This window comes from Bos grunniens, chromosome 26 (genome assembly GCF_055505025.1).
Source record: "Bos grunniens cultivar Pamir isolate PY7600 chromosome 26, Bosgru_T2T1.0, whole genome shotgun sequence".
Taxonomy (NCBI): domain Eukaryota; kingdom Metazoa; phylum Chordata; class Mammalia; order Artiodactyla; family Bovidae; genus Bos; species Bos grunniens.
Window position 1 is genome coordinate 5,810,422 of NC_141190.1, and position 12,626 is coordinate 5,823,047.

The window sequence follows — 12,626 nt, forward strand, 5'->3', positions numbered from 1 at the left end:
CTTCACTATCTCCCTGAGTTTTCTCAAACTCATGCCCATTGAGTCAGTGATGCCATCCATCCATCTTATCCTCTGTTGCCCCCTTTTCCTCCTGCCTTCAATCTTCCCCAGCATCAGGGTTTTTTTTTTTTTTTCCAATGAGTCACCCCTTCCCATCATATGGCCAAAGTTTTGGAGCTTAAGCTTCAGCATCAGAACTTCCAATGAATATTCAGAGTTGATTTCCTTTAGGGTTGATTGGTATGATATCCTGGCAGTCAAAGGGTCTCTTAAGAGTCTTCTCCAGCACCACAATTCAAAAGGATCAACTCTTAAGCACTCAGCCTTCTTTATGTTCCAGCTCTCACATCTGTACATGACTACTGGGAAAAAACAGAGCTTTGACTACACAGACCTTTCTTGGCAAAGTGATGTCTTTTTAACTTGCCGTCTAGGTTTGTCATAGCTTTCCTTCCAAGGAGTTAGGTTCAGTTCAGTCACTCAGTCATGTCTGACACTTTGCAGCCCCATATACTGCAGCACTCCAGGCTTCCCTGTCCATCACCAATTCCCATAGCTTGCTCAAACTCATGTCCTTCAAGTAGGTGATGCCATCTAACCATCTCATCCTCTGTCATCCCCTTCTCCTCCTGCCTTCAATCCTTCCCAGCATCAGGGTCTTTTCCAATAAGTCAGTTCTTCCCATCAGGTGACCTAAGTATTGGAGGTTCAGCTTCAGCATCAGTCCTTCCAATGAATATCCAAGAAGTAAGTGTCTTTTAATTTCATGGCTGCAGTCACATCTGCAGTGATTTTTGGAGCCCAAGAAAAAACTCTGTCACTGCTTCCACTTTTCCCCCTTTTATTTGCCATGAAATGGTGGAACCAGATGCCATGATCTTAGTTTTCTTGAATGTTGAGTTTTAAGCCAACTTTTTCACTCTCTTCTATCATATTCATCAAGAGTCTCTTTAGTTCCTCTTCGCTTTCTGCCATTAGAGTGGTATTCATCTGCATATCTGAGGTTTTTGAAATTTCTCCCATCAATCTTGATTCCAGCTTGTGAGTCATCCAACCCAGAATTTCCCATGATGTACTCTGCATAGAAGTCAAATAAGCAGGGTGACAATATACAGCCTTGTACTTCTTGCCAGTTTGGAACCAGTCTGTTGTTCCATGGCTGATTCTAACTGTTGCTTCTTGACCTGCATACAGGTTTCTTAGGAGACAGGTAAAGTGGTCTGATATTTCTGTCTCTAAGAGTTTTCCACAGTTTGTTGTGATCCACATAGCCAGAGGTTTAGCATAGTCAATGAAGCAGAAGATGTTTTCCTGGAATTCTCTTGCTTTTTTTTTTTTTTTTTGATCCAATGTAGAGTGGCAATTTAACCTCCTGTTCCTCTGCCTTTTCAAAGCCCAGCTTGTATATCTGGAGGTTTTTGGTTCATGTACTGCTGAAGCCTACCTTGAAGGATTTTGAACATTACCTTGCTAGCATGTGAAATGAGGTCAAATGTTTGGTAGTTCAAACATTCTTTGGCATTGCCTTTCCTCAAGATTGAAACAAAAGCTGACTTTTTCCAGACCTGTGGCCACTACTCAGTTTTCCAAATTTGCTAACATATTGAGTGCATCCCTTTAACAACAGAATTTTCTAGTATTTGAAATAGCTCAGCTGGAATTCTATCACTGTTCATCAGCTTTGTTGGTAATAATGCTTCCTAGACAGCATATTAAAAGCAAAGACATCACTTTGCTGACAAAACCATATACTCAAAGCTATGGTTTTTTCCAGTAGTCATGTATGGATGTGAGAGCTGGATCATAAAGAAAGCTGAACACTGAAGAATTGACACTTTTGAACTGTGGTGTTGGAGAAGACTCTTGAGAGTCCCTTGGACTACAAGGTGATCCAACCAGTCAATCCCAAAGGAAATCACTCCTGAATATTCTTTGGAAGGACTAATGCTGAAGCTCCAATACTTTGGCAACCTGATGCAAAGGGTTGACTCATTGGAAAAGACCCTGATGCTGGGAAAGATTGAAGGTCAAAGAATAAAGGGGTGACAGAGAATGAAATGGCTTGATTGAATCACCAGCTTTAGATTTAGTATTTTCCTAATATTAAGCCTAAAACAACTGTTATCTTTAAGAGAGATAGTCATTCTTAAAACAATATGCAGTTGTTTGGCACTATTATTTTTCAGGGCTTAAATATGTATCATCACATTTATGGGGATGAAATATAGTGATTAATTTTATTTAAGTAAACACCAGGTAGGGATTTGGTAGCAATTTTAGTTAATTCCACATTTATTAAACACCTACTATGTGCTTCTAAAATTTAATTTGACAGTAAGTAAAGTACAGTAATAGCATTACAGGAAAAATAGCATAAAATTTAGGGTGTGTGTGGGTGTGTGCGTGCGTGCATGCGTGCAATTTAAGAAGGATTTAACTTTGACCTTTTGGCACCAACAAAGTACAAACTACATAAGTATGGTTATCCAAGCATTGTTTAAAGTTCTCTGCAATAGAATCACAGTATGATAGAGTTCAAAAAGATCAGTTTAATGTGTTACATTGTGTAGAATATTTAACAATAAGAAAAGCACCATCCTTGGATTCAGTCTAGTCTAGTCTAGTGTGTTTTCTTTCAGTCTAAGCTCTTTAATTCCCAAGTATGATAATCAATACCTCTTTGATGTATATATGCTAGAAATAATTAGATGTACGGTTGAAGTTTAGAGCATTCACACTGCGGGAATATCAGGAGCAGGTGCCACTACCAATAAGCAATGATAGCAGTGGAGATGAACAGGATTGAATCTCTGACTTCAAAGAACTCAGTGAAAATGGTGATAAACAATGTTTTATCAAATAATTGCAGCTCATTTTACCCATTTTAATTGAGTCCTTTGTTGAAGACATGTACATGGCCTCAGGAGAGGGTTTTGTTATATATTTGCAAAAACTTTCCATTTTATTTTTATTCCTCTAATCTCTTTCACTCTCTCATTTTAATTAGGGTTTTTTCAATCTATAATTATTCACATTTTGGGCTAGATAATTTTCTGTCATAGAGGCTTGTCCTATTCATCACAGGGTATTTCTCAGCATCTTTGGCCATTATCAACTAAATTCTAGTATTACTCTCCCCACTGCCTCACCCTCTGCAGATATCACTACCAAAAACATCTCTGGATGGGCAAAATTAATCATAGTCAAGAACCGTTGCTTTTACTCCTTGAATCATTATTTAGAAAGTATTTTATGAGAACCCAATGCAACACAGGCAATAGGTTGGTCATGTGGATAGAAGGGCTTCCTAGGTGGCACTGATGGTTTAAAAAAAAATGCTGGCCAATGAAGAAACGCAGGAGACTCTGATTCAGTCCCTGAATTGGGAAAATTCTGCAGAGCGGGCAAACCAACCCACTCTGGTATTCTTGTCTGGAGAATCCCATAGACAGAGGAGCCTGGAGGGTTACAGCCGTGGGACCACAAGAGAGTCTGATACAACTTAGCACTTAAATAACAACAAGAGAAAGCTCATAGCACAAAATTAATTATTAGAAAGGAAAGGGAAAAATCCAAACCAAATTTGGTCTTTAAAAACATAGTCTAGTAGTGGCAAGCGGGAGCTACTCTTCATTGTGGTGCTCAGGCTTCTCCTTTCAGTGCTTTCTCTTGTTGCAGAGCACAGGCTCTGAGCACAGAGGCTTCAGTAGTTACAGTGTGTGGGCTCAGCGGTTGTGGTTCTTAGGCTTAGTTGCCCTCAGGCGTATGGACTTTTCCTGGACCAGGGATTGGAGGGGTGTCCTCTGAATTACACCACTGGACCACAAGGGAAGCCCAGCATTAGTGATATTTTTACTATCAGTTACTCTTCTGAACCTTTTTCAGCTTATTTAGGATGTCTAAAATAGAACAGAAGATCTATTCAAGGAGTTTTGTATTCTGACTCATACTTCCTTTTCGTAGCTTTACTTCTTAGTAGCTCTGTTTTCTCTTCCTTTAAACTAATAAGTCCCATGAAGGTAGCTCACATTTCCTTGCATAAAGGATCACTTCTGGAACTTCTTGACTTGCTGAACCCAAAGATACTGCCTAAAGAAAATATTCTCTCATACAATTGGAGAAAAAGAATGTCAGTGAAGGAAGGGAAATGAGGCACTGGGCACCAAAATGCATAGAGGGCTACAATGTCTTTTAACCAAAACTCTTGCCAAGTAAATCTTTCATCAGCTTATGATTTTTCATCCTCTGTGGTTCTCATTGGGAGTTTCTCATTGTCTCACCAACCAAAAGGGAGACTTTAGGAGGGTGTTAGGTCATCATGCATTTGTGTTGTCCTCACAACATTCTCTTATCCATTTTATCAATACCACTTTACTGTCTTCATCTGCACTCCTTTCTGCATCTTTCTTTTTTGTTATGTGCTTCATAACTACCTTAAATAAAGGATATAATATGGAGAAAATAAAAGATTCTGGAAATACTCATGGAGGTAAATAGTAGACTTAAATGAATTTAAATTAGAGTTGCTTCCAAATTCCTGCCTTAGTAATAAATCAAAAATCAAATTAGATGCAAGATCATGATACAGTCCTTAGTCCTCACACTCAGTCAAAGTGTGCAAGCTTCAGAAATGTACCGTGTCATGTATATTGTGCGCTAATTAATCAGGAAATCTAAGTGAATACTATTCTAGTCATTAACCTGTAGGGGTGCATTTCATCATCTTTGGACTTGTCAGCATTTATTATCTTCTTTGATTAGATACATCATAATTTCCACTCCGCCCACCTCCCCCGCCCCGCTTTCTTCAGATATAATGGACAAATTTAACTGTGTATATTTAAATTGTAAAATGTGGTGTTTTGATATACATTGCTATAGCTTTGTCATTAAATTATGTCCAACTCTTTGTGATCTCATGGACTATAGACCACCAGGCTCCTCTGTCCATGGGATTTCCTGGCAAGAATACTGGAGTAGTTTGCCACTTCTTCTCCAGGGGATCTTCCCAATCCAGGGATGAAACTGGAGCCTCCTTCACTGGCTCCAGGTGGATTATTTACCACTGAGCCACATACCTATATACTGTTAAATGCATACCACAAGTGAGTTATCACATCCATTAACTCACAAAGGCAGTGTTTGTGTTCTGTGTGTGTGTGGGTGTGTGTGGGTGTGGTAACAACATGTTAAATCTACTCTCTTAGTACATATGAGTACATAGTATAGTATCATTAAGTATCATCACCATGTTGACCATTAGATCTTCACTTATAGTTTAAGATTCACTAATTTTTTTTTTTTAATTATCAAATGTAGAACTCAGCTTTGATTCCAGAGGTTAAAAATTGTTTGCCACTAAGATGAAAATGGGCGTCATTTTGGATGAACTCTGTTGGTGGCTGACCAGGGTGCAATTCAGAGCCCTGGCACTGCAGGATACAAAAGCAGTCTGCCATTCTTACTTCCTTGCTGGTATCCTTCCCTGTTGGTCTAGCACATTTTTCTCTTTGATTCTAGCTTGTCCAGTTTAGGAATGGTGGGAAAGAGACAAATAGAGAAACTAAATGAGTAACAGCAAGACAGTGGTAAAATTCTGGAATTAATTCTCTTGTCTCACTAATCTTTCCCAAGTCAAGCAAAAAGGTACCCATTTATAAATTCTTGTAAGGATAATGAAGATTATTCATTCATTTATTCAGTTGACACAGAAATATTATACAACTATGATCTACCCACTGTGCCCGTAGCTTCATGTTAATTTGTTATGGTTGAGGATACAATGAAGTAATAAAAGCCAGGTGTGCCTAATAGTTTGTAGATCAGTTGCACTATATTTGATCCTACATGAAATGCATGAGAAAAGTTTACTTAGGTACATCAGAATATTTTTTGTAATTTAAATCTGCATTTTACAAAATGCTTACCACATATTCCTCTTTTTATCTAATTTGTAAGTTATTTTTATCAGATTCTTTGTTAAATGGTTATTTGTGCACTAATAAAAGATTTTTCCTTAAAGGTGTGATGATTGAAGGAGTTAAATTAAACACGTGATGAAAAAATGTATTCCTTATTGTATGTTTAATGAGGTTTAAATTATAAAACCCAGTATTTATAAGCATTATAATACTCATCTCTCCACTTATATCTTTTTCAATAAATGCAGCATAGTCTATGATACACAGTAAAACTTGTTTTACCTTGGTGGGAATAAGTCCCTCACCCAACCATTGTATACTGTATGTGTGTGTGTATATATATATATATGTTACACATGTATATACTATATATGTACATATATATGTAGTATATACATGTATATACTACATATGTACATATACAGGCTTCCTGGGTGGTTCAGCAGTAAGGAATCCACCTGCAATGCAGGAGACATGGGTTTGATCCTTGGGTCTGGAAGATCCCCCAGAGAAGGGCATGGCAACCTACTCCAGCATTCTTGCCTGGAGAATGCCATGGGCGGAGGAGCTGGTGGGCTATAGTCCATAGGGTAGCAGAGTGGGATGTGGCTGAGCATACACACACATACTACATATATATCCTGCACTTTAAGCTAAGAAAATTTCATTGCTAGTTACATACTGAAGAATAAATTTTTAAAATTTATAGCAGACTTTATTATTTCATAAGTTGTTTAATATATTTGTGTCATTTTGATGTAATTTGATAATGTGTGTGAAGTAATTGTGAATACAAATGGTTGAGTTGTTTTATTAAAATTAGCAAAACACACAATACTTTAGTGCTTATTAAACCCAGTGAAATAAATTAAGAAGACATTATAATTAAAAGAAATAGCAGCAATTTAACATCATGATTCCAGAAACATCATTATCAGTGTCCTCTGTGGGTATAGGGTATTAAGCATGCCAAATAGGAATGACTATCTGAATTAAGTTATTTACATTGTTCCAAAAAAAAAAAGGTATGTGTCTACTCCACTCCATCTTTTTCCAGTGAGTAACCATCAATAAAATATATATTATTTGTTATCTTCCAGGCAATACAGCTAAAGTGTATATTGAGATTCAGGATGAAAATGATCATCCCCCAGTGTTTCAGAAAAAATTCTACATTGGAGGTGTGTCTGAAGATGCAAGGATGTTTGCTTCTGTGCTAAGAGTTAAGGTATGAGAACATTTGTTAAGATACAGAATTAAAAGTGAAAACAAATAGCTTACATTTTGCAAATAAACTATAGCCATATAATTTATATTAACTGAATGCATACTTGCATTGCTTAAATGAAAATCTGAAGCTTACAGATATATGAGTTTAATTAGTCAAACTAAATACAGATTAATTATGAGGTGAATGCTGAGTAACTTTTGTGCTTTATTTTCACTATAAAAATAGAAACAAATTTCTTATGATATTTCACATAGATTAAAATATTAAGATGTATGTTTACCTAATAGATTTGTATGCCTTTTATATTAAGGTTTGATTTAAAATAATTCCAAAGATTCTCAGAATGGAGTCTTATAGCAAATATAAAATTGTTATTTTCTAATTGAAGAAGTAATGAAATAAATTTTGTATTTTTTTATCAATTATTTTTAAAAATTCAAAATGTTAGTTAAATCAATGTGAAAATTAATGCTACTAACATCAGTACTTTGGTAAAGATTTGTAAAAACCTTGATAGGTCAGAAATATTTTGCTCATTTTGTGGTAGTTTAAAAATACATCTAAGATTAAAGTTGCTAATTTAAAATTTTTCTTTAGTTAATTACCAAATATGTGTTCAATAGTTAGCAGTACAAAAATTTGAAGAGTGTTTTATAACTAAGAAATAAATTTGTATATATTGCGTTATGCTAAGGGAATTTTTATATGCTATAAGACTTTATTAGAGTTATTTTTCTGAAGCTATTTTAAATATCAAATTTTAAAATAGCTATTAATGTAAAAACATAAAACCGAAATATCTCTAAGAAAATCCAGCTGTTGATTGCTTCTCATTTGGCACATGAGTAGATAACTGCCTTTCTTTCCCTATTATCAGGATCATCATGATTGAGCTCTCCTTACATGTGATTTTTATCATCTCACAAACATTCTTAAGAAAGAAAAATCAAGCAAATAAAGCATGTGTGTGTACTTGCGAAATATCTCTTTCACAGTGCCAGATTCTGATTCTTGATTTGAATCACCAGTTATAACTAAAATTGGTCTACAAATTTAAGCCAACACATTATATCCAATTTGTATTATGATTAACAAATAACAGTCCTTTGTTGATGTTTATATTATTTTACAGTTTAGTCTTATAAAGGATTGATTCAGTCCATCCATTTAGTTGGTAAATAATTTGTGAATGTTTATAGTCTGCATTGTTCTAGAAGCTGGACATAGAGCAACTGAAAGATAATCAAACAAAGACCCCCAAATTCCTCACCCTGATAATGCAAACAAACTAGTAGCAGAAACAAATTATAGATCCAATGTCATGTTAACAGCAAGACTTGTGTGTTTCTAGGTAAGATGCATTCTGGGCATTCTGAAATAAAGTCTCTAAAGATGGAGGAAATTTGGTTTTCAATGTGACTAAAAAGCCTGGCTGGGGATGAGACTGGAAATGCAGCCCAGGACTAGGATATGGTTTTTATCCTTGATGTATTTTGAACGAAAGTCTTTGAATGGTTCTGTCTAGAAGTGTGACATAATCCAATACAAAGGGATTATTTTGAATGCTGTGCAGGGTGAGGAGTGGGGAAAGGTACACAGTGTTATGGATGAGAGTAGAAACAGAGCCCAATGCATCACTAGTCCAGGCTTAAACCATGGTGGTAGAAAGTGAAGATGATAAGAAGGAAATAAAAAGAAAGCCCAAAGGATTTGCTGATGTATTATATAAATATGTGGTGCATTAGAGAAAATCAAGGATGGCTCAAAGGGTTTTGTTCTGAACAGGTCCCCATTACACGGGTCCCCATTACTCCCTCAGGTACTGTGGTGCAGAAATCAAGAGTTCATTTTTGGAAATTGTATGTTTCTGAGGCTTTTTCAATATGCAAGTATGATTCTTGCAGGACAGTTACAGATTTTGATTTAGAGGAAGGAAAGAAATCATAGACCAGATTGAAATCATGATATCAAGAAAATGGGTGTAGGTGGAAAAAGTCCAAAAGGCTAATCCTTGGGAAGTCAACACTTGGAGATCTGGAAGAGGATTCAGCAACTGATGCTGAGAAATAGCTGCCGTGAGGTAGCAGGAACAGTAGGAAAATGCCGAGTCCCTTGAGCCTCATGAGAACTAGATTGATGAAAGAGGGAGTGATCAAGTGCTGCTGTGAATAGAATGCCTCTGTAGATTTTTACATGACCACTTATGCTAATAAAATATATATTTCAGTTCAGTTCAGTTCACTTCAGTCACTCAGTTGTGTCCGACTCTTTGCGACCCCACGAATCGCAGCACGCCAGGCCTCCCCGTCCATCACCAACTCCCAGAGTTCAGTCAGACTCACGTCCATCGAGTCAGTGATGCCATCCAGCCAACTCATCCTCTGTTGTCCCCTTCTCCTCATGCCCCCAGTCCCTCCCAGCATCAGAGTCTTTTCCAATGAGTCAACTCTTCGCATGAGGTGGCCAAAGTACTGGAGTTTCAGCTTTAGCATCATTCCTTTCAAAGAAATCCCAGGGCTGATCTTCAGAATAGAGTTGTTGGATCTCCTTGCAGTCCAGGGGACTCTCAAGAGTCTTCTCCAACACCACAGTTCAAAAGCATCAATTCTTTGGCACTCAGCTTTCTTCACAGTCCAACTCTCAAATCCATACGTGACGACTAGAAAAACCTTAGCCTTGACTAGACAGATCTGCTTTTCAATATGCTATCTAGGTTGGTCATAACTTTCCTTCCAAGGAGTAAGCGTCTTTTAATTTTATGGCTGCAGTCACCAACTGCAGTGATTTTGGAGCTCAGAAAAATAAAGTCTGACACTGTTTCCCCATCTATTTCCCATGAAGTGATGGGACCAGATGTCATGATCTTCGTTTTCTGAATGTTGAGCTTTAAGCCAACTTTTTCACTCTCCTCTTTCACTTTCATCAAGAGGCTTTTGAGTTCCTCTTCACTTTCTGCCATAAGGGTGGTGTCATCTGCATATCTGAGGTTATTGATATTTCTCCTGGCAATCTTGATTCCAGCTGGTGCTTCTTCCAGCCCAGCGTTTCTCATGATGTACTCTGCATAGAAGTTAAATAATCAGGGTGACAATATACAGCCTTGACGTACTCCTTTTCCTATTTGGACCAGTCTGTTGTTCCATGTCCAGTTCTAACTTTTGCTTCCTGACCTGCATATAGGTTTCTCAAGAGGCAGGTCAGGTGGTCTGGTATTCCTATCTCTTTCAGAACTTTCCAGTTTATTGTGATCCACACAGTCAAAGGCTTTGGCATTGTCAATAATGCAGAAATAGATGTTTTTCTGGAACTCTCCAATGATCCAATTGATGTTGGCAATTTGATCTCTGGTTCCTCTGCCTTTTCCAAAACCAGCTTGAACATCTGGAAGTTCACGGTTCACATATTGCTGAAGCCTGGCTTGGAGAATTTTGAGCATTACTTTACTAGCGTGTGAGGAGTACAATTGTGCAGAGGTTGAGCATTCTTTGGCATTGCCTTTCTTTGGGATTGGAATGAAAACTGACCTTTTCCAGTCCTGTGGCCACTGCTGAGTTTTCCAAACTTGCTGGCATATTGAGTGAAGCACTTTCACAGCATCATCTTTCATGATTTGAAATAGCTCAACTGGAATTCTGTCACCTCCACTAGCTTTGTTCATAGTGATGCTTTCTAAGGCCCACTTGACTTCACATTCAAGGATGTCTGGCTCTAGGTGAGTGATCACACCATCGTGATTATCTGGGTCATGAAGATCTTTTTTGTACACTTCTTCCATGTATTCCTGCCACCTCTTCTTAACATCTTCTGCTTCTGGTAGGTCCATACCATTTCTCTCCTTTATCAAGCCCATCTTTGCATGAAATGTCCCCTTGGTATCTCTAATTTTCTTGAAGAGATCTCTAGTCTTTCCCATTCTGTTGTTTTCCTCTATTTCTTTGCATTGATTGCTGAGGAAGACTTTCTTATCTCTCCTTGCTATTCTTTGGAACTCTACATTTAGATGCTTATATCTGTCCTTTTCTCCTTTGCTTCTTGCTTCTCTTCTTTTCACAGCTATTTGTAAGGCCTCCCCAGACAGCCATTTTGCTTTTTTGCATTTCTTTTCCATGGAGATGGTCTTGGTCCCTGTCTTCTGTGCAGTGTCACGAACCTCATTCCATAGTTCATCAGGCACTCTATCTATCAGATCTAGTCCCTTAAATCTATTTCTCACTTACACTGTGTAATCATAGGGGATATGATTTAGGTCATACCTGAATAGCCTAGTGGTTTTCCCTACTATCTTCAATTTCAGTCTGAACTTGGCAATAAGGAGTTCATGATCTGAGCCACAGTCAGCTCCCGGTCTTGTTTTTGCTGACTGTATAGAGCTTCTCCATCTTTGGCTGCAAAGAATATAATCAATCTGATTTAGGTGTTGACCATCTTGTGATGTCCATGTGTAGAGGCTTCCCTTGTGTTGTGGAAGAGGGTGTTTGTTATGACCAGTGCATTTTCTTGGCAAAACTCTATTAGTCTTTGCCTTGCTTCATTCCATATTCCAAGGTCAAATTTGCCTGTTACTCCAGGTGTTTCTTGACTTCCTACTTTTGCATTCCAGTCCCCTATAATGAAAAGGACATATTTTTGGAGTGTTAGTTCCAAAAGGTATTGTAGATCTTCATAGAACCGTTCAGCTTCAGCTTGTTCAGCATTACTGGTTGGGGCATAGACTTGGATTACTGTGATATTGAATGGTTTGCCTTGGAAATGAACAGAGATCATTCTGTCATTTTTGAGATTGCATCCAAGTACTGCATTTCGGGCTCTTTTGTTGACCATCATGGCTACTCCATTTCTTCTATGGGATTCTTGCCCGCAGTAGTAGATATAATGGTCATCTGAGTTAAATTCACCCATTCCAGTCCATTTTATTTCACTGATTCCTAGAATGTCAACATTCAATCTTGCCATCTCCTGTTTGACCATTTCCAATTTGCCTTGATTCATGGACCTGACATTCCAGGTTCCTATGCAATATTGTTCTTTACAGCATTGGACCTTGCTTCTATCACCAGTCACATCCACAACTGGGTGTTGTTTTTCTTTGGCTCCATCCCTTCATTCTTTCTGGAGATATTTCTCCACTGATCTCCAGTAGCATGTTGGGCACTTACTGACTTGGGGAGTTCCTCTTTCAGTATCCTATCATTTTGCCTTTTCATACTGTTCATGGGGTTCTCAAGGCAAGAATCCTGAAGTGGTTTGCCATTCCCTTCTCCAGTGGACCACATTCTGTTAGCCCTCTCCACCATGACCCGCCTGTCTTGGGTGGCCCCACGGGTGTGGCTTAGTTTCATTGAGTTAGACAAGGCTGTGGTCCTAGTGTGATTAGATTGACTAGTTTTCTGTGAGTATGGTTTCAGTGTGTCTGCCCTCTGATGCCCTCTTGCAACACCTACCATCTTACTTGGGTTTGTCTTACCTTGACATGG

At 37.9% G+C, this 12,626-nt stretch overlaps 1 protein-coding gene across 1 annotated transcript in view; it reads left to right on the plus strand.

Annotated features, from left to right (window-relative positions):
* Positions 1-12,626, plus strand: part of LOC147343960 (protocadherin-15-like) — a 1,781,617-nt gene that overhangs the window by 1,664,276 nt on the left and 104,715 nt on the right. The window contains exon 29 of the mRNA XM_086377653.1: positions 7,022-7,149. Within this exon, the coding sequence (XP_086233779.1) occupies positions 7,022-7,149 (128 nt within the window). The remainder of the gene's footprint in view (positions 1-7,021; positions 7,150-12,626) is intronic.